At 48.4% G+C, this 20,911-nt stretch overlaps 8 protein-coding genes across 8 annotated transcripts, besides 24 other annotated features; all 8 read left to right on the forward strand.

The window, feature by feature from the left end:
* Positions 1-20,911: a sequence feature (heterozygous, non-Esmeraldo-like haplotype).
* Positions 93-125: a microsatellite.
* Positions 159-178: a microsatellite.
* Positions 278-319: a repeat region.
* Positions 638-658: a sequence feature (AT_rich).
* Positions 719-759: a microsatellite.
* Positions 822-1,190, forward strand: Tc00.1047053509641.10 (hypothetical protein, conserved; the record flags this gene model as incomplete). Its single annotated transcript, XM_805061.1, has 1 exon — positions 822-1,190. The coding sequence occupies one exon, from the start codon at positions 822-824 to the stop codon at positions 1,188-1,190; it is 369 nt and encodes a 122-aa protein (XP_810154.1).
* Positions 1,320-1,341: a microsatellite.
* Positions 1,498-1,555: a sequence feature (T-rich).
* Positions 1,589-1,610: a sequence feature (AT_rich).
* On the forward strand, positions 1,686-3,035 carry Tc00.1047053509641.20 (hypothetical protein, conserved; the record flags this gene model as incomplete). Its single annotated transcript, XM_805062.1, has 1 exon — positions 1,686-3,035. One exon carries the CDS (start codon positions 1,686-1,688, stop codon positions 3,033-3,035), a length of 1,350 nt encoding a protein of 449 aa, XP_810155.1.
* Tc00.1047053509641.30 (ubiquitin activating E1 enzyme, putative) lies at positions 3,443-5,731 on the forward strand (the record flags this gene model as incomplete). The annotated part of the gene is made up of 1 exon (XM_805063.1): positions 3,443-5,731. One exon carries the CDS (start codon positions 3,443-3,445, stop codon positions 5,729-5,731), a length of 2,289 nt encoding a protein of 762 aa, XP_810156.1.
* Positions 5,765-5,821: a sequence feature (T-rich).
* On the forward strand, positions 5,932-11,415 carry Tc00.1047053509641.40 (hypothetical protein, conserved; the record flags this gene model as incomplete). The annotated part of the gene is made up of 1 exon (XM_805064.1): positions 5,932-11,415. The coding sequence occupies one exon, from the start codon at positions 5,932-5,934 to the stop codon at positions 11,413-11,415; it is 5,484 nt and encodes a 1,827-aa protein (XP_810157.1).
* Positions 7,999-8,020: a microsatellite.
* Positions 11,472-12,830, forward strand: Tc00.1047053509641.50 (hypothetical protein, conserved; the record flags this gene model as incomplete). Its single annotated transcript, XM_805065.1, has 1 exon — positions 11,472-12,830. One exon carries the CDS (start codon positions 11,472-11,474, stop codon positions 12,828-12,830), a length of 1,359 nt encoding a protein of 452 aa, XP_810158.1.
* Positions 11,644-11,695: a microsatellite.
* Positions 12,959-12,987: a microsatellite.
* Positions 13,320-13,367: a sequence feature (A-rich).
* Positions 13,386-14,132, forward strand: Tc00.1047053509641.60 (hypothetical protein, conserved; the record flags this gene model as incomplete). Its single annotated transcript, XM_805066.1, has 1 exon — positions 13,386-14,132. One exon carries the CDS (start codon positions 13,386-13,388, stop codon positions 14,130-14,132), a length of 747 nt encoding a protein of 248 aa, XP_810159.1.
* Positions 14,031-14,097: a sequence feature (GA-rich).
* Positions 14,389-14,411: a microsatellite.
* Positions 14,505-14,526: a microsatellite.
* Positions 14,634-14,679: a sequence feature (A-rich).
* Positions 14,813-14,844: a microsatellite.
* Positions 14,993-15,099: a sequence feature (T-rich).
* Positions 15,412-15,453: a microsatellite.
* Positions 15,576-18,200, forward strand: Tc00.1047053509641.70 (hypothetical protein, conserved; the record flags this gene model as incomplete). The annotated part of the gene is made up of 1 exon (XM_805067.1): positions 15,576-18,200. One exon carries the CDS (start codon positions 15,576-15,578, stop codon positions 18,198-18,200), a length of 2,625 nt encoding a protein of 874 aa, XP_810160.1.
* Positions 18,319-18,410: a microsatellite.
* Positions 19,418-19,857: a mobile genetic element.
* Positions 19,576-19,597: a sequence feature (AT_rich).
* On the forward strand, positions 20,213-20,911 carry Tc00.1047053509641.79 (hypothetical protein, conserved; the record flags this gene model as incomplete). The annotated part of the gene is made up of 1 exon (XM_805068.1): positions 20,213-20,911. A coding segment is annotated over one exon (699 nt), but the record flags the coding sequence as incomplete, so codon positions are not given.

Genomic DNA, 20,911 nt, shown 5'->3' on the forward strand with positions numbered 1-20,911 from the left:
CAACAAAACACGATTTTATTTTGGTTTGCTCTTATCTGAACGCCAAAGTGTAAGAAGGAAAAAAAAGAAGCAAAAAAGAAGAAAAAATTTGATTTTTTTTTATTTGATTTTTCTTTTTTTTTTTTACTCTTCGCGGTACCATTTACAATTTTTCATTTTTTTGTTTTGTTTTGTTTTGGGCTTTTTTTTCTTTTTTTCAGTGTTTTAGTGATGAATTCTTTTTTTTTTTTGAATGGATGAAAAGGCGCCGAGGCGCAGCAGCGGGCCTTCGCTTTGCAAGGAGGGGAAGAAAAAGAAGGGAGAGAGAGAGAGAGGGGGATAAAAAAATGGGGGATTGAATGTGTTTGACAGCGGTGGGATGCCTTTAGTACTGGGAGCTTAGGGGCATAGCGGACTGTAAGAACCAATTGACGCTGCGCCGTTCTCCGCATCGCCATTTGTTTGCATTCAGTGTACTGTTTGACGAGAGGGGGGAAAGGCTAGTATTTTTTTGAACGTGAGCGAAAGTGAGGGGGCGGCGGTAGAATGATCGCGGCGGGCACGACGGAGTGCGACATAAACGTCGCTCGGCATTGCCGTGTGAACTGGTTTCATTGGCGGTGACTTGGCTGCATTGTGTTTCCTTCATGTTCACATGTATATATATATATATATAAATGTCTGTGTTTACATGAGAGGAATGGTATGTGCGTATGTGCTGTCCTTGTTTTTGTTTTGTTTATTATTATTATTATTATTATTATTATTATTATTATTATTTTTTGTGTGTGTGTTTGCTAATCGTGAAGAGAAGTAGGGAAGAGAATAAGCCAAATTGAGGGATGGGGCAGTTATTGAGTTTCAACGCTACACATGAAGAGGTGCCCGAAGATGTAAAGGAGAAGGTGGAGCCGATTGAGTACACGCCTGCGTCGGAGGAAAACCGGCCGCAGGATGATCGGTTTTGCGCCAACTGTGGGGAGCCGTACTTTTATTACTTTACGCCAAGTACAAACTGTAACTGGTGCGGTGGACAATTCTGTACGCGGTGCTGCCCTAACCGACATCTTCTAGGGGGCAAACCAGGCTGTCCTGAATGCACCCGCAGGGCGTATTTGATCAAGCGGAAAGAGCTGTTGGATGATCATCTGGCTTCACTCCGGAAGAAAGGTGAGAGGCCGGCGGAGGTTAATTTTGCGTTGGAGTGCTAGTGCTTGTTCCCCTATACCTGATGGAAGAGGATTAAAATTGAAAGTACGCTGTGGGAATAGTGATTTTTGGTGCTGGTGATGCTGCTTGTAATTCCCGAGTATTATATGATCTTATTTTCTTTTAGTTATTTTATTTATTTATTTATTTATTGTGACGATCACTTGTAATCTAAGTCAGCAACTCGCTTTGGTCGGGTAACGACATGTGCATGTACAGTTCTAATTTGCATGCTTATTGTCAATGATGGGTCTGCATCATGTGCGAGTGTAGAGTCAAAGCCTCAACGAGTCATCTTCATCCTCCCTGCTTTTTTTTTTTTTTTTTTACTTTTATCTTTGCTGAATATCTTTGCTTTTCTTTTTTTGGCGTTTTCATGTGTGGCGACGGATTTCTGATGAATATATATATATATATATTTAGGTGCGTAGGCTCCGTAAGAGACTTATTGTGCTTGTGGTTTGCTTAACGCACACACACACACACACGCGCAAATCATGCGCCGTCTTGCGCGTGAGCGGCTTTTTATTGTTGCGGCTGCCACTGTGAAGCAAAGATGTGGGTGCGCGGATGCTTCTGGCCAAGGCTTGCTGCCGTACGATGTTCTTCGTGGTGAGGGAAGTAACGTCGAGGTGCGCGCGTGGATCAAAGGCGTCGAGGTGGAGCGCTCAGCGCATGAGCAGTTAATTCAACTCTCACGTATGGGTGAAATCATTCGGCACCCCATTGCCGTCATGCCGGATGTACACACGGGCCATGGCGCCACCGTAGGAACTGTGATCCCGACAACGCGCGCGCTGATTCCGGCGAGTGTTGGGGTAGACATCGGCTGTGGCATGATCGCGGTGAAGACCACTCTTACCCCGGAGGACCTTCCGGGATCGCTTGTGGGGTTACGGTTGGCCATTGAAATTGCCGTTCCTCACGGACGTACACACAACGGCAGGAGCGGCCTGGATGCTGGAAGTTGGCGGGGCGAGTTACCAAAAAATGTTGTTGATATTTGGAATTTACACCTCCGGAAGGGGTTTGAGGAAATATGCGCGATGCAGAAGTCGATTGAAGCTAGCAATCATATTTCCCACCTCGGGACACTGGGAGGTGGAAATCATTTTATTGAAATTTGCATTGATGATGATATTAAGAATGATGCCCAACGCCCGCATGTGTGGGTGATGCTACACTCCGGATCTAGGGGAGTGGGGAACCGCATTGGCACCGTCTTTATTGAGCTGGCCAAGAAGGACATGGGCAATCATATCACTCAATTGCCCAGTGCTGAGCTTGCGTACCTGCGAGAAGGCTCCCCTCATTTTGACCAATACGTGAAAGCTGTTGACTGGGCTCAGCGGTACGCCAAATGGAACCGAGAAATCATGCTGCAGAATGTATTGCAGGCCATGCGAAGTTATCTGCCGCAGCCCTTTGGTGTTGATGCGACAGCCATAAACTGCCATCACAATTACATTGAACGTGTGGAGTTGAGCCCGCAGAATTCTGTTTGGCTGACAAGAAAAGGGGCCACATCCGCACGCGGCGGAGAAATGGCAGTGATTCCAGGCAGCATGGGCACGAAAAGCTATATTGTGCGTGGGAAGGGCAGTCCGCTCAGTTACTCTTCCTGTTCACATGGTGCCGGCAGGCTATACAGTCGTGGAGAGACGAAACGGCGATTTACACTTGAGGATCACGAGGCGGCTACGGCTGATGTGGAGTGTCGCAAGGATACTGACGTGCTTGACGAGACCCCGCTGGCATACAAAAAGATTGATGATGTAATGCGGGCTCAGGGAGACCTTGTGGAGGTTGTGTGTGCGCTTAAACAAATTCTTTGCGTGAAGGGGTAAACACACACACACACACACAAGCAGAATAAAAGAGCACTTTTTCTTTTAGTTTGCTTTTTTTTTTTGGAGAGAAAGATTTGACATCGATGAATAAGAGGCGTTATTTATGCGTGTGCGTGTGTGTTGCTCTGAATGGCCGATACACTTACCAGACACCATTTTATTGCCCTCTCTCTCCTTTTTTTTTTTTGTCTTTTCCCACCCTCCTGCAACGTGGATGGGGTCACAGCTTGCCAGAGAAATCGAGGCATCGGCAAATTACAGTTTATTAGGCGGAAGGGGGTAGGGAAAAGAAAAGAAACGGGTAATTACAAGGGGACTGCAAGAGCGAGACCTCTTCACTTCACCATTTTCCCTCTCTCTCTCTCTCTGTGTAGCTGTCGTGAATACCAATTCCTTTTGGCGCGATGACATCGACGGCCACTACACCAGCGGGGAGTCGACTCAAATTTAAGGAATACTCTCCGCACATTGAAGTCAGCTTTTGGTACGAGCTTGAGCGGCGGAAACTTCACGAATGGCGTCTGCAGGAGCCGGTGGTGCCTTTGACGCTCTTTGGGACGGTAAATTCTGCGTACACCGCCACTCCTGCGAATATCGTCTCTGCGAGGCGAGAAAGTCTGGGGAACGACACCGATGCGATTGTCGCGGGACTGCCGCAGAATCCACTGGTGGGTGTTGCTGCTGCTACTGACACGAATGCGCCTTTTCCGATTCCTGTGCTTTTGAGTGGGGAACTGCAAAACTTTAATACCCTTGAGCAGCTCTGTAAGCTGCCACGACGGGAGGCAATTTGGCGTGTGTTGAAAGAAAAGTTGCTCATTCCACTTTTTTCTGGCAAGGGAAGTAAAACCATCGATGTCAACGAGGATAGGAAGGCGGCTGAAATCCTAGTCGATAAGGTCTGGGAAGGCATCAATTTTGCTCTCGCCGCTCTTTTCACTTACGCTGATCTGAAAAGTCATCGATTCCACTACATGATGGCGTTTCCTGTTTTGGATCTTGGATCGCCTGTTGACGTCAAGCATCGTGTGAATGGTGGTTACGCCGCCCTTGCAACGGATCACGGTGTCTCGTATTTTTCTAGCCGCAAAGCTGTGGACCGAATACATGCACATTTGCTGGACCAACTGCGGCGTCACCCAGAGCGTGGTCCAAATCCCTTTATTGTCACTTGCCAGGCGTCAGGCCATGGGGAAAATGAAGAGGTGATTTTTTATCCTTTTACATTCTCTACCATCAATAAAATGAAGGAGCTGTCGTTTCTTGTTGTCATGGCAGACGTCTCTACTATGGAGGATTTCCCCGGATGGCCGGCACGCAACGTGATTGGCGCACTTCGTCTCGCCCGACCGTCTATAACGGCATTTGCATTGTACTGTATCCGCCACAACGAAGTAGAAAGGAGTGTTGTATTTGAATGCACTTGCGACCCACTGAGCTATACATTTGAAGACGTGATGACAGAAGGAACTGAAGGGAAACAAAACGCCTTTGCAAGAGCTGTTGGATGGACCGAGCGGAAAAGTGCCGATTCCCCTGTGAGTTGCATTGATCTTGGTGCCATGATGGATCCAGAACGTTTGGCAGAGTCCAGCGCTCGACTAAATCTTAGCTTGATGAAGTGGCGCATGTTGCCCGAACTCTCTCTTGATGGATTGGCCTCCTGTAGGGCTCTAGTTCTTGGGAGTGGAACTCTTGGCTGCAATGTGGCGCGTCATCTTTTGATGTGGGGTGTCACCAAAATAACACTTGTGGATCGTGGCAACGTCTCCTTCTCTAATCCTGTGCGACAAACACTTTTTGAGATGTCTGACGTCATTAACCCTCGACTGGAGGAGCGCAATAAGGCCGTTGCCGCTGCCAAGGCTCTCAAGCGCATCCTTCCCACCGTGGAGGCGCATGGCGTGCCGTTGACAATACATATGCCGGGACATCGCATAGACAAGCAGCGTGAACCAGAGGTCATTGCTGAGGTTGAACGACTTGATACACTTATTCAAGAACACGACGTTGTTTTTCTTTTGACGGATAGCCGAGAGTCTCGGTGGTTACCAACGCTGATGGCTACTACACATAATAAACCCCTCATTAACGCAGCGTTGGGGTTTGACACCTATGTTGTCATGCGTCATGGCCTTGAACCAAAAGAGGGCAGTGGAGGTTCCCGGTTGGGGTGTTACTTTTGCAGCGACGTTGTGGCTCCACGGGACAGCATGACTGCACGCTCGCTTGATCAGCAGTGTACCGTCACGCGTCCTGGGCTTTCTGCAATTGCCTCAGCGACGGCAGTGGAGTTGTTAGCGCAGTTGTACAACCACCCCCTAGGATTTGCGTGCCCTCCGTATACGGAAACGGAAATGCAAGAAGTACACTTGCAGCAACCTGGGGACTCCAAAGCTACAAATCCTACCGACACAAATGGAGCAGTGTGCGTTCTTGGAAAAATTCCACATCAGATTCGAGGGAGCGTTTTAACACACTACATTTATACGCTTTACGGCTACCGCTATGAATCGTGTACGGCGTGTTCTGACTCTGTGGTGGGAGCGTACCGAAGAGAACGGCAATCCTTTGTGTTACGCTGCGTAAACGATCCTCTGTATATTGAGGAGGTATGTGGTGTAAAAGCTTTCAAGGAGAGCTTTAACCTTGAGGATCTTGATGAGTGGGATGTCGATTCTCATAGCGACTGAAAACAGATGGCTGCTTTTTTCCTACTCCCCATTTTTCTGTTTTTTTTTTGTTGTTGTTGTTTTTTTTATTCCTCTCTCTGTATGTATTTTCCTGCAGCCGTACCCCAACCACCGTGGCTTCATTAATTTTGAGGGCTGTTGGAAGGGGCGGGGAGTAAAACAGACTCAAAGGGACGTCTCATCTCTCGCATGCAGTCATTATGAATTTCTGGTCTCGATTGTTTTCTCCTCGTTATTTTTTTCACTGCCGTTTCTCTCTCTATTTTTGCTGGGGACCGAACGAAAGGAGCCGAAAGGAAAAGGAAAAGGGTGGTGTGCCATTAGAACGCTTGCGACTTGGTGCAGCAGGTGGCACTGAAATGCCGGCATCTTTCGTCTCTTTTGGCGCAAAGCGTTCTCGTGACGAGGGCGGCGAAAACGACAACTTGAGGACGCCCCAATTTTCAGCGTCGTCGTCTTCGCATGCGGCGATAATAGAAATTACTCATGGTATGTCGCGCTCCGCGGCGGCAGAATACGACAAACAGAGTGTGGGACCCACCGTTCCTTGGAAAGACACAGATGCACTGCTTAATTCCCCATCATTTCGCGAAAAGACATGTCGCTTTTTGACTTTGCGAGCCGATGGAGTCAGACCGGACGGCCCTGTGGAAATGGGTGTTATTCAGCTTTTGGCAAACGATGGCAAGACACTCCTGTTTACCTCAGATGCCATTAAACCTGTGAATATCTCTACCGCGGATGGAAAACGTGTGTGCATAGGAGACTTGGTGCTTTTTCAGCGATTTACATCAGATGCTCAGGAAGGGAATGGAAATACTTTTGTGCCAGCGATGGTGGAATTTGTCGCATTGGATTCCTCTGCATTAACGGATGAAGCTGACTGGTCTCATGCCGTCTCTTGGAACGCTGTGACGATGGCGAATTGGATGCACCAGCTTCTTTCTGTCCCTCCTGGCCTCGCTCAACTGACGTGCATTATGGATTCTTTTTGGGGAGACGTCGGGGCATCTGTCACCGTCGCGGATGCATGGTTGCGGTCGCTGCAGTTGCCTGTTTTTATTCAGCAACTGAAGAACTTGGATGGTGTGGAGTTGCGCAAGATCCAACAAGTGAAAAAACTTGTTTTCTCCATGCTTCGTCTCTATGTGGCCATTTTGGGCAATGCGGAGGCCATCATTACGCTTTCCAGCACAGTGGAGGGAGTGGTCTACCAATTCCTGGGGTCTCCACTATTTGTGGAAGGTCTTTCTTCAGTTTTGCCGCAGCTTGCCGGGAATGTCTCGGAATCGACTTGGGCAAGTGCGCAGCAAGCTATGCTAGAAGCAATGAAGTTTGCTTTGCGCTACGTTTGCCGGGAAGTTGTGGAGGAAGAGGGAAAAGTTCAGAGAGAGGCGAGGGAACATGCCGAGCGTGGATTCCTCACGGTTCTTCACCGCATCTCTGCGTTATGGTTGACACATGAGAAGAGGGCGCCACAACCGGGCATACAGGCGGTCATGAAACTGGTGGAGGAAATGGCCCGTATTGGTGTCTTTCGCCGAGCAGCACAATGGATGCGGCATAAAGAACGATTAGCAGAGACGGTGAGTCTCGTTGACAAGGTTCATCGTCCACCGACTCTAAAGGATATAAAGGACCTTCACGGTTTGAAATTGTCATCTCTGAGGGAAATGATGATGGCAATGAACCAGACGTATACACCGTACCTTCGACAAGAGACGTTACGCTTTGTGGAGTGTGCAATGCTGGCGGCTTATGCAGAGTTGTACGGTCCAGTGGCGTGCGCCGTATCCAGTTACATGGAATCCGTCGACAAAACGAGGGCAGGCGACGGAGATCAAGGGAGCATGATGAAGCCGTTGCATGTCACGCAAGTGTCTCAGTCATCTCTTCGGTTTGAACTTTCAGAGTATTCGTTGGAAGAAGTTCGACTTCATGCCCTGTTCGGATTGCCTTTATTTGTTACTTTGCGTGTGACAAGTGAAATGAGTGTCTCTAGTCGTTATCTTCTGGAGACACACTCTTGTTTTGGCTTTATTTTGGTGATGCTGAATGGCAAGACATTTGTTTTTCCTGTCGTTTTGTGCGGTGTTGTGAATAAAACGGAGAAGGAGTCGGCAATTATCTCCATCGCCTACGTTCTCCGCGATCGAGACATATTGCCGTCACTTGTGGCGGCAAGTGCTGCATCATCTAGTGAACATCAGGGAATTCCGGAGGCGTGGCTTTTTTTTGATTCCTGTCACGTAGAGAAGGAGAGTGGCGATGATGATGATGATGATGATGCTCTTCCTGTTGATCATTTGGGCAGCAAAACGCCGCGTTTTCTGCCTATGGGCACGTCGGCCGTTTCATACTTTCTCTATATTCTACACCTTCAGAAGCTGCGTGCCCAAATGCGGCAAGAAGAACTGAATAGTTTGACTGCCGTGGGACGTGCCAAGGGTGGTCAGGGCAAAGGTGATTTGGCAAATAAGGGGGGCGTTCTATGGTGGGGAAGCGACAGCAGCGGTGTTGCAGGGGATATGTTTACGCAAACTAGCTCCTTGACGGGGGAGAACGAAATGCTGCAGCGCTGCCTCTCCGAGATTGCGGCGGCTACCCTTCTTACTGCTTCACAGGTCGAGTGCCTCCACACGTTGACGACGGCAGGGCCCGGATTGCGCACACTTGTGGGGGCTGTCGGATGTGGGAAAACGACGCTTATGCATGCCAGCAGCCTTTCACGAGGCCGAATGCAAGAGGCATTGCGTAAACACCACCAGCCCCTTTGGCACGCCACGATCAAGCACAGCGCACAAACCCTTTATACGCGCCTTGGAGAGTTGGCTGCGGCGGAAGAAATGGAAGATCTTTTCAAGGCATCCGACGGGTCATCTGCTCGGGACCTCCCAGAGGAGGTCACCAACGCGGCCCTGGGGCATATTCAAGAACATGTACATCTGAGTGAGAAGCTGAGGCATTGCCATACGCCGATGTTGCTTCGACCAAGAGCATTCAAGCAGACAATTCCTTTCCATTCTGCAAGAGTGCTTCAAGAAGAGAATATTGCACAGCACTTTTGCTCCATTGAGACTTTAATGAAGCAAAGTCACCAACGATCGCTAAATGCGCCCCTTGCGGCCGTTTTGAATGCACGTTTAAAAAGGCTGAAACGCCTTGGCGATCTTCTTGATACCATCGCTCTTTCATTGGAGGAAATTGTTGTGCCTGAAGAGGGAGAGTGGAAGCTGTTTATTGAATTTTTGCCATGGATTATGTCTAAAAAGGAACGAATGGACACATTCACGGAAGCACTGCGTAAAGGTAAAACATGGGAGGCCTATCTCTCTGAAGATTTATGGGACGCGTCAACATTGGTGAGGAGCACTGATTTTGATTATACCCCTCAAAAGACTGTATGGAAAAGTATGGGGCCTGCAGGTAGTGCGTTTCATGCGGTCACTTTACCGAATGCATCACGTAGTTTATGTGAATATTCTCAAGCTGAAGCCGCAGGGTGGCGTGCCGTGTTTTGGGAGAAACAGAGGGATCTTCTTTCATTTTTGCAGCAAGAAATTATGGACGAAGGGCGGCATATATTTTTGCTCTTTTTAGACCTGATACAAGCTGTGGCGGCGACTTCGCAAACTTCCAAGGCCACGGTTGTGACTGCGACGGGAGGAACATTGCTGCGGGAGATTTCTTTCTTGCGTAAATGGCAACCCCATTATCTTGTGGTTGATGACTATGATCAGATTTGCGACTCACTTTATCTCACATTGTCATCTGTGACTTCGGCGATTGTTTCGCACCAAGCAGAATCTTCTTTTCAACATGAACAACGCCTCCCCGTCGTCATTCTCCGGGCGCTGCAAAGGGAATTACAAGGCACACCGCTTCTTTCCACTGTGGTACTATCCGAATCTTTCCGTTCCACTAATCCAGACATTCATAAAGCGGCGCAATTGTGCCGGAACGCTTCCGTGGCCTTCTCCACAGCGCTTCCACTTGGCGTGGCAGGCATTAAGGAGGGCGCCAATAATTTTGTTGTTGTTGAAGGTGCTGATGGTGGTGGTGTTGGCAACGATAATGGTGACGACCAAACAATGCGCAAACATGCAGCACTTGCAGGGTTTTCGTCACCGTGCAGTGTGGAGTTTTGGACGCATGCTGTGGCGCTGTCAGCCGCTGTGGCGTGTGATGGTGTTGCGGCTGCATTTGTGCGCAACCGTCTCCGGGAGATTGAAGCTTCTATGACAGTGACGGTATATTGCGGCTTTGTGAAGGACAAAGCCGTGATTCTTGAAGGCATGATGTCAGGGTCTGATGTGGACGCAACAGAGATCATGGGGCCCGTTTGTACAATTCCGTTCGACTCAGAGGCATTTGTCGAGCGTGATGAGGAGTGTGATGTGGCGGTGCTGTGCTTATCGGGAATTGCGCGTCGATTGCGTCGTTTTTCATCTTTGGGGCGGCATCAGGCGTGGGAACGCCTGGGGGCAGAACGCTCGTTTGTAGAACAATTGGAGTGGTGGCTGTGGAGGACGGTGTCGTATGTCCGTCGTGGGGTAATTTTGGTGGGGAGCAGAGAAGTGTTTTCTTTTATTGAGCCACTGCATCGCTTAGAGCGGTTTGTGCTTCAGATGCGTGAAAAACGACAGTTTTGGCTTCCTCCGGAGGCAAAAGGGGCGGCTTTGGCCCTACGATGCCCGGATCATGAAAACTTTCGTCAACTGGCACTGATCGCCTACTCCGATTACGGTGGTTGCCAAGTACGTGTGATGGGTGAAAAAACATGTCGCTCGTTGTGTTTGGCGCCGTACGAGAATTGCACAAATCCATCCCATGCATGTCTCCGCATTTGTCATGTCTCTGGTAGAGAGAGTGGGGCTCTTGCCATGGAGGATGACGAGGATCCGTCGCATAGCAACTGCCCATTTCCTTGTATGCGGGTTCTTCCTTGCGGTCACATGTGCGTACGGCGTTGTGGGGAGCTCTGTTTACCCTGTGAGTTTGTCGGACTACAGGAGCTTTCGTGTGGACAACGTGTTGTTTCGGGCATTTCAGATGTGGGTCCTGTACAGACGCTTGTGCACCACTTCCAGAGGATAAGCTGCGGAGAGTCACCGCAGCTCTGCGAGGAGCGCGTGACACTTCGATGCTCTCGCTGCGGTGTAAAAAATCCGATGCTCTGTCACGAGGTGGTTGCGCGTGGTGGGATGGAACGTGCGAAGCTCACAGAACTTGAGTGTGCGGGCTGCGTTGCTCTGTATAACCGTGTTGCGAGGGAACATGAAGCGGCGGAGATTGCATCAACCGTGCCGCCCACCGCAGGAGACCTTCCACTGAAGTCTCTGCCAAAAGCCGCCCAGACACGGTTGCAGGAGTTGCAGAGTATCACAGCGAAGAAGGCCCAATTGATGCTGCAGAAGGAGGCTTTGGAAACGATGCAGGGAGGACAGAACTCGGAGTTTTACCAGCAGCAGGAGATGTACAATCGAATGCAGAAGCAACAGGAAGAGGAGGTCCGAGCTCACCGACAGCGCGTTCAGGAGAACATTCAGAAATGGAAAAAGATATTGAAACAAAAATACGCAGTTCAAATGACGGTGAATGAGGCGATGGACACAGAAGTGCCCCTTATGATCAGTGAGGCCATCGCCGAGGAGGAGAAGCAGCGGTCGCACCTTTTCGTGTAACCATGTTTCCTTTTTTTTTTTCTTAGATTTTTTTTTTTGTTAAGCCATGAGTTAATATGACGCTGAGGTACGGTAATGAAGAAGGCGTTTTCTCCTTCTGCGTGTGTGTGCATGCACAGCGCTGCGTTAATAGGTATCGATGTGTCTTTCTTTTATCCGTCAATGGTCCTTTGCTTCCTTTTTTTTTTTGGGCAGCTTTTTCACCTTTCAGCACCCCTTGTAAGGGGGGCGTGTGTGTTTGTGTTTGTGTATTTGTATGTGCGTATATTTGCATGGTGTGGATGCTTTTGCACCGATGGGCACAAATTTCCACCCGCCACATATTCCAGCGACCGCTTAATGTGCCGCAGGGAACAGGCATATGGGACGTGGCGTGTTGGGTGCCGCGACGTGCGTTTTTAATACGCTTTCAAGAGACCCCAAACGAGGCGTGCTATAAGTTTTTCGTTAACGACGTGGCTTTTCTACCGGCAGGTCACGCCGGCACGTTACGCTTTGATCTCGACAACTGTTTCCAGTCGCCGCTGGCAGAGAAGATTCTGCACGGTTTGCCGATGGTTGAGGAGGTGACGATTGGGCCACACTTTGTGACGGTGCGGCGTGTTGATGATGCCGACGCGGACGCGGCAGCGCGTTACTTCGCACATAAAATGGGCAGCCGCACGGACACACCGAAGGAAGCGGCACGACGTTCGGCGGCACTGCAGCAGCGAGTGGTGGACGCCATGCTGGAGGGGGATGCTGACGGAGTTCAACCACCACCGACATCATCATCATCATCAAACGATCACGGAGAACAGGGCGTCACGAACAGCAACGGGGAATCATCGCTTCATAGGGAAGATGCGAGTCAACTAAAACGGGAAAAACTATCGGAGAAGGAAACAGAGGAGGAGGTAGGCACTGGCGAGCACGTGGATGAAGCGACACTACGTGATCTCCTTCTTTCTACCCACTGGAGTGAACTGAAGCTGCACGTGAGTGCGCTCCTCACGGATCATCTGTTCAGCGGGAGGCCCCATGTGGATCCGGATGCCCCCCACCCTCACCCGGACACACTGCCACAGGAAGGCGATTCGGAAGTGGTTCTCATCCTTAAGGAACTTATTTCAACGACCATTCGACCACAGCTCCAGCTTGACGGCGGAGACATTCGATTTGTGAGTCTGGAAGGCGGTGTCATGTATGTGGAGATGCTGGGGGCATGCCGCAGGTGTAAGAGTAGCAAAACAACACTTAGTGATCTGATTGAGCGTACCACGCGGCATTGGGTTCCTGAGGTTCATGAGGTGCGTGAGGCGGAGCAGCGCAAACCACCGCACAACAACTTTCCCCGCCGCGGCGAGACGAAGTGTATAAATCAGGAGAAAAAAGAAACAGAAACAAGAACAACAGTAGCCTGTGACGCGGAATAAAGCTGCGTCAGTGAAATTTGCATGTTGTTTGGTTGCCCGCCTGTGTGTATCTGTGTGTGTGCGTGTAACCATACGACTTGACATGGCTTTTTTATTGTTTTTCCTCTTCTGTTTCAGCCCGGAACCTCTTTTTTTTTTTTTTTGCCTTTTTTTTTTTCCAGCAAAAGTCCTCCAAGATTGTAGTTTTTTTTTTTCCTTCTTTTTTTTCTTGTCTGTGTGTGAGTGTTTGATTTCGTGACTGCGGCGACCTGCGCTTTCATTCAGTTGTCTCTTTGGGCGGAATTGTGGGAATTGTCACCTGTTTTGTCTTTTCACGTCGGGGCGGTGGCGAAGGATCTTCCGGGTAACACGTGAGAAACAACAGCAGCAAAAGCACATATATCCACGGGCCACCCACGCACGGAGGCGCACCTCTCCGAAGTTCATTACTTCTTGTGAGGCGCCGCGCGACCCCCCATCGTCGAGAATTGCGAGTGGCACGAAAAGGACAAAATAAAAACAAGACAAAAAAAAAAAGAAAAAGAAGGAAAAGAAGAAGTTTTAAAACTATCAACGATGGAGGAGAGGGAGGAAGTGACGGCAACGTCGTTCCGAGTGATGGTGTCCGAGGCGGAGCCTTACGGCTTCCAGACATGCGCCGCACAGCAGCTGCAGAGCTCCGTCCGCATCACACACATCACCTTTACTCCTCCCAGCTCCGACGAACTGGAGGCGTACATGCAGCATAAGGACAAACTTGCCTCGGCCACGCCGCCAAGCAAGACAGACACCTCTATTTGTCCCGCAACCTTTGCGCGTCTTCGAACGCTTTGCGCGTCGGGGGAGCTGGAAAGCCACACCGTGGCGTGTTTTCCATGGAGCCAACATGATGAAACAACGACGGCTTTGATGGCGACTCATGGAAATGATGAAAGTAATAAAAACAAGAGTATAAACAGTAAAAATAAGAAGGGCGAGTCACATTTGCTTCAATCGACGACCACCGCTGCGGCCCATCCCCTTGAGCAGGTTCAGTTGGCGGGTCTTTTTGATGTGGTCCTCCCGCGGCAGACTGATATCTGCAGTAACGTTGACCTTCGCTTTGATGTGGATGGCTCTGTCTGGCTGGAGGTGGTTGGCCCCGGCAGTGTGACGTTTTTTGGGGAGCAGAACTCATCGCTGATACCGGAGTGGCTGAGTCACCGCTTCTTCACCGTTAGCGACGACGATGAGGAGACCGGTGGGGAAGAGGAAGAGGAGGAAGAGGAGGAAGAGGAAGAGGAAGAGGGTGACATTGCGGCGATGTACGGTCTTGTTCACTGACGGAGGGAATTTCGCTGCGTGTGTGTTTGTGTGTGGTTGTGTAAATAGGCCACAATAAGCAAAACAATAATTGAAAATCTGAGTTGAAAGAAAGACTTTGAGGAGAGGAAGTTGAGCCGGCGTTCTCGCACGGGTGAGTGTAATTGACACGATAGACTTCAATGCAATAGTGTGTAGGGAACTTACTGTCGCGCTCTTTTTTTTTTCTCTGTTTTCTTTTTCCCCTCTTTCTGCATGTGTTTGTGTGCATGTTTGATTTTTTTTTTTTTTTTTTTTTTTACATTTTAAACGTTTCCGTGTGCGTTTTTGGCTTTCTCTGCGGTGACGGTGCACACGCACAGTTGTCCACTGGCAGTGAAGGAGAAGGAGCTGAAAAAAAAAAAAAAAAAAAAAATCGGAGCGAAAGAGGTGATTTTTATCTTTTTTTTTTTGCTTTTTTGAGTTTTCTCCCCTGTGCGTTTCCCCCTTTGTGGTGCGGCCTGAGTTCTTTTGTGTAGAGTGAAGAAGAGAAGCAAAAAGCAAAAGCAAAAAAAAAAAACAAAAAAAAGTGAGGTGGGCGAGGGGAAACGACGGAAAAAGGCCGGTGGCGGTGTGGTGAAATGATGGGGCGGCCGCAGCGACTTGTGTCAAAAACATCACCAGGAACCAAAAGGTGTTGGGTTGCCGGCCCCCCGCCATGGAAAAAAAAAAGAAAAAAAGAAACAAAGAAAGACAGCCACTCCGAGTCAATCGTACGATATATTTTGCCATGATGATGATGATGACCGTTGTTTTTTTCTTTGACGGGTTGCTCCGGTGGGTCTCCTGTTGAGGGGGATGATTGCACACGACAAAACGTTCTTCTCGTTAGAGGGATTCAATCTTTTTTTTTTTTCTTGTGCGTGTGTGTGTGCTGTTTTTTTTTTGTTTTTTTTTTGCCCATTTTTTTAATGCTCTTTTTTTTTTCTTTTCTTAAATCTCTTTTCTTGGACGCACGCTGCTGTGAGGTACAAGTGGTGCTGGTAGGAGTGTTTTTTCATCTGTGAGTAGCGTTTGTTGCTGGGCGACATTGAGAAGTTATACACATAGAGAGGGAGAGATAGATAAAAGTATTGTTTAAAGAGGAATTCAAAAGGAGGGAGAGGGAGAGGAAGAGCGAAGGTGAAATTGCTCTTGCATATTTTTTTTTCCTTCCCTTTAGCGTGCAGTTATGTGGGCAACCACACAAGAGTAAATTCTTTGATTCCTTGAGGAGGAAGAGAGAGAAAGAGAATAGGGAAGGAAAAGGAAGAAGGAAAAGTAATAATAATAATAATAATAATAATAATAATAATAATAATAAGAGAACCGGTGGGAAGGATCTCAAACATTGCCGCATTTCCCTGCTTCTGTCACATCTTGGGCATACCTGCCAAGTAGGGACGTTTTGCGGAGTACCGTTGTTACCTCTGTTGTTTGCCACCGATGCATTTTGTCTCAACCTCAGCGGCGGCATGGCAGCAGCAACAAAAACTACAACACAACATTGACTTCAATGCGGTGTTGGCGTACTGTTGCCGACCCGCACCATATGCGCTTGCCTGCGTCTCTCCCTGGTTTCGACGCCGAATGGAGCAACTCAACTGGATTGGCCTTGTAGAGAAGATAATTACGGCAAACTACCCCGAACTGCTTGACAACACCGTCGCCAAACTTATTCTCGGGGACGGCAATGTGTTCCGTGAAGGGGTTGCCGTGCCACGTCGACATCTCCACCGCATGGCGCCTGGCCACGACCACCACTGTGCGATGCTGCTTGATCAATTGTGGCACAAGGGCATACTTGATAGTCACGACACGGAGGCTGTCCTCTACTTAAAGGGAACAAACAACAACGTGCTAGTTGTGGAGGACATGTCTTCTACCTGTCATGCGTTTATATCCCATGATGCCCCACCACCAACCGAAGATCTTTTGTACTGGCTTTCGCGGCCACAGCACGATAAGAACTGGTGGAGTGACACAAGGAACCGCATGCCGTTGGCCGTAGACGAAATGGCAAGGGATACTACAGAGAGTTCACATCTTCTTTCTGCACAGCCTGATAATGTTCGTGTCTTCTCTAGAGCGCGTGGCTTGGCTCTTCATATCACTGAGCGTCATTTGGCGTGGCTGGCAACATCCCTCGTAGGTGAATTGCCGCAGCTACAGGAGTTGTACCTTTCATTAGACGAGGGGCGGATGCCACCACCCAGAGAAATGTGGTGGTGGATCAAATGTATGCTTGCTGGAATTCCCGCGCTCCGTGTGCTTTGTTTGTTGCCACGCCCTGCATTGTTGTTGGGGCAATCCCGAAAGAGGTTTGACGACGATGACGTGCTTGCGCCGTATGTTGAAGAAGTGGATTGCATCAAGACAGATATGAGGGTACTCGGTCGTCTTCAGAAAATTCATTTTCAAACTGGAGAGCAAAACATTTTGTCTTCTGAGAATGTGAAAAATTATAAAGAGGGTAGAGGTCCTTCAGACACGGAGAGTTCTTTTGTCCCACCACCCGGCGCTGCAGTTTACAATGAAAACAGTAAGTTGATAACACCGACTGAGAATTCATTTAACGTGTCTCACCTACTCGATAAAACAGACATGGAAGGATTGGAACAGCTGAGTTCGCTTGAGGTCCTCTACATATGTCCTTCGGCAATGGAATCCTTGCCGTTTCTCGCACATCAACCCTCACGGATGAAGGAGTTGTATCTTCTTTCCAACCCCAGACTAGAGACAAGTGGTATTTATGGTCTTGAGTCACTCCCACAGCTGGAAGTATTGTGGATAGAGGGAACTTCTATCCGTCAACTCTCGGCTCTGAATGTCTCAACATCATTGCGGGAATTACATGTAGCGCTTGATTCCGCCTTCAGCGCCTCTTCTTTGCAAGGGATCGAACAAATTCCAACACTTGAGGTACTGCACCTTGAGCGGGTGACTGTGGATGCTCTCTCCTTTGTTGGCAAGTGTTTATCGCTAAGAGAACTGATACTACATGCATGCCGCATATACTCCGGAAATGCATTACAAGGAGTGGAGAAAGCTCATTTGGAACATGTCTCTCTGGCCCACTCAAGCGGGATACGGGAAGTTAAGTTTTTGTCAGAGTGTAAAACACTTCGTGTACTCTTGTTAACTCGATGCAATGGAATCAGCACGGCCTCTATTATGGGATTAGAGACTCTGCCTCATTTGGAGTTTCTTGAACTTGAGTTCACACGCGTGGATTCAACGAGTCTGTTGGCTGAAAGCCCATCTTTACGTCATCTTCGCCTCAACAACTGCAAACGAGTTTTACGAGGCTCTATTCGTAATCTCGACCGCTGTGCGACGTTGCAGTACCTTTCACTGCAGGACACTAACGTCATCAACGTGGAGGCGATTTATGGATCTTGCAGTTTAGTGGAGCTTGACCTGAGTCGCTGCAAGCATTTGGAACAGGAGGGTGTTGAGGGTGTTGTCCGTATTTCCACCCTTAAAATTCTTCGTTTATCGTATACTCCCATCATAAGCGTTGCTTTTTTGAGGACATCTATATCGCTTGAGGAATTGTATATAGATAATTGTGCAAATATTACCAACGAGGGACTGTATGGCATTGAGGAGATCCCCACATTGCGCGTACTTTCCATGGTAAACTGCCAGGCTAGTGACATTGGTTTTTTCGGGTCATGTCCATGCTTGGAGGTGCTTCACATTGCGTCCATGGAACGCCTGCGTACGCCCGGCATCAACAACATTGGGGACTGTTCTCGTCTTTGTCACCTCAACATGGCGTTCTGTGGTGTGGACTCCGTCTCCTGCCTTGCGAATGGCTGCCCGAACCTACGGTACTTGAACCTTCGTGGCTGCCAGCGACTCACCACAGAGGGTCTGCAAGGGCTTGAGAAACTGCCCACATTAACGGATCTTGTACTTGACGACCTCGATCTCGTTTGCGACATCAACAGCCTTGCAGAGAGTACTTCACTGCAACGGCTAAGCGCCGCGCGTTGCACATCACTCACGCTTTATGGAGTCCGTGATCTGCTTTTGAGAAAGCCACCCATATCGCTGCGACTGTGATTTACAGATAGGATTTACTTCATGAAAACAACACGATCAAGAGCAGCAACAAGAAAAAATTGGTAAATAATTTATGAATGGTCGCGTCAAAGTACATGTGCCAATTTCCTTTTTTACTTTATTATTATTTTTTTTCTTTTGTTGCTCTTCTTATTGTTGCAATTATTTCTTATTTATCTCTTATTATTATTATTTGTTGTTGTTGTTACTGACTGTCCCCCCTTTCCCCCTCTTTGTTGGGGGCTTTTGCATTGCTTCATACTGTTTTTCTTTCTTGAATGCAACCATTTTGCCTTCGTTGGAAAGTATCTTTGATCTTATTTTTGCGTGGTGATAGAACCGTCATCATTTAAAAGTGAAAAGGGACACTTTATACTTGGCCACCCTGCCGCACAATCAGGAGTGTGTAATGTAAAATGAAATGCATGTGAATGCCTTCATTGCAGACGTGTTTTTAGAGGGAGCCAGGAGGAGGGGGGAGGTCTCATGTTTGCCTCTTTGACTGTCTGCGGCGACTCTGGGCGGGCAACGAGTGACACAATTTGGCCCATCTTGCCTGTGACCGTCCGGCTTGCGCTTGCGGATCTCTTTTCTCTTGTGGCTTTAGCGACGTCCAAATGGCTGGTCATTGGAGTTTATCTCCGTTTACTGCTGCGGTGCGTTTTTTCCCGGTGTTATGCCTCGTTCTGGCCAGTGTTGTGTGCGACACACTCGACACCGCGAGGACGACGGAGGGGACGAGCGCAAGCCCTGACAGCCAAGACGAGCCCGTTTCCTCTCGAACTCACCCACCGGGCAGGAGTGGACGCTGTTTGGTGTGAACAAAAGGGAAACCGCTCTCTGAGCAAAAGGGGGGGCGGAGGGGTCTTTATATTTTATAAACCAGGCCGAAACACGAACGCCGACGTGCCACCCCGCGAGTATTTAATATGACTCCTCACCGCATTCTTCTCACTTCACGAGTGGCATTTATCCGGTAATTGGACAAATTTATAAAATTTAATTGCGTATTTTTGGTTAAAACTAAAAACAAAAAGAAATACACCCTTGTTTCAATAATGTGTTTTATTTTTTTAATGTTTTTTTCTTCTTTTGTTTCTTGCTTCCCTCACAGTCCTCTTCATGGACGCAGCGCCAGCAGCACAGGCACATTTTTGGCCCTGTGTTTTGCACAACCCTTTTATGGCCTTAAATCACACAAGTATACATTTTTTATTAGGAGCTTGTGAAAAGAATGATCACGGGAGAGCTGGCTAACTTAATTAATGTATGTGTATATCCTGATAAATGAATGCATTCTTTATGATACTTTCTACCGTATGAATCTTTTTGGGAAGAACGCGACTTTGTAGGGGCGGGAGCCGATAGAGGCCAGATAATATTTTTAATTTTATTTTGCCATCCCACCCTAACCCCCTTTTGATTCCCACCACGCGGCGCGGTCTTGTGGTTGGAGGACCCCAAAGTCTGCCACTTCGTAAGTAATAATATTTCAAATCCTAACTGAGGACAAAGGACCATGCTAATGGTCCACAGAATTCTATATATTGAATGAGAATAAAACATTGAAGCAATTAACTAAAGAACCTTTTTTCCTAACTTGTTTGGTTTCCATAGATATAACTTCAGGGTCCGGCCAGCTGCCCGGAAGATTATTCTCGTTTATTTTTGGTTTTTCCCGCTGTCCCTTCTTGGGTGGTGCTATGTGTCCCTCCCTTTGTGTGCGTGTGTGTGTGCTTGTTTGTTGCGTCTGTAAATATGTGATGCATTCTTTTCCCTTTGGTCTTTGGCGGGTTTCCAAAGAAAAAAGGCTCCAGTGTTAACTGCAACATATTGGCCGATAAATCAGGAAACTAACGACAGCCGTTATTTCCTGTTGCACGTGAGAAAAAAAAGAAAAAGGTCATACACAACACCAGCAGTGGCTTTTACTAGTGAAACACAAGAGAAAACCGACTGCGTCGTGAAGGAGAATTGGGTTTTCTGCAGAAGACAAAGGCAGGCATTGGAAAATGCCAACGGTCCTGTCTCCTGCTTCCCGACAAGCCTACGCTGTCGTGTTGGCCTTGATGGTTTCTCTTCTTTTTATCAGTGCTGCCGACGCGGAGGAAATCGTCATTGGTGTTCTGGACGGCTCCCACAAACTGACGACGGAGGACATCAAGAATGGATTTAAAGAGAACGATAAAAATTTCATTAATTCCTGTGGTAAATTCGACGTACATGGTGACAAATTCGTATTGATAATTGAGATGGGAAAATTCGCAGACTATCTTATCCCCCAAAAGGGCGTTCATCTCTGTGACCTTCTTACCAGCCCGACGAGAGAACAAAAGTATCTCTACGCCCCGCAGGACCCTCGAGACGCCACGTGGGATGGACACACCTTCCCTGTCACACCGTCCATCTACGAGGATGCGTTGGGCGGATCCGCAGAAGGCTATGTCAACGCTGAGCGAAGTACACTATCGTTCTGGGGTGACAACGGGAGCAACGATAACCACACGGGAGGCTGCTGCGCGCTGATGCCCGGTCAGAATGCCGCTTGGTATCGGCCGTACCGCCTGTTATTCTCTCCGAAGGAACCTGCAATGTATCTTGCCTGGGGTACAAAGCCAACGGTTGCTGTTCCTAACGTTCCAGTGGTATTTGAAGTCAACCTGTGGAACATGCGAAGTGAGCCAGTTCTTGAAAATGTCACATTTAATATT

This window comes from Trypanosoma cruzi, genomic scaffold (assembly GCF_000209065.1).
Source record: "Trypanosoma cruzi strain CL Brener 1047053516321 genomic scaffold, whole genome shotgun sequence".
Taxonomy (NCBI): Eukaryota; Euglenozoa; class Kinetoplastea; order Trypanosomatida; family Trypanosomatidae; genus Trypanosoma; species Trypanosoma cruzi.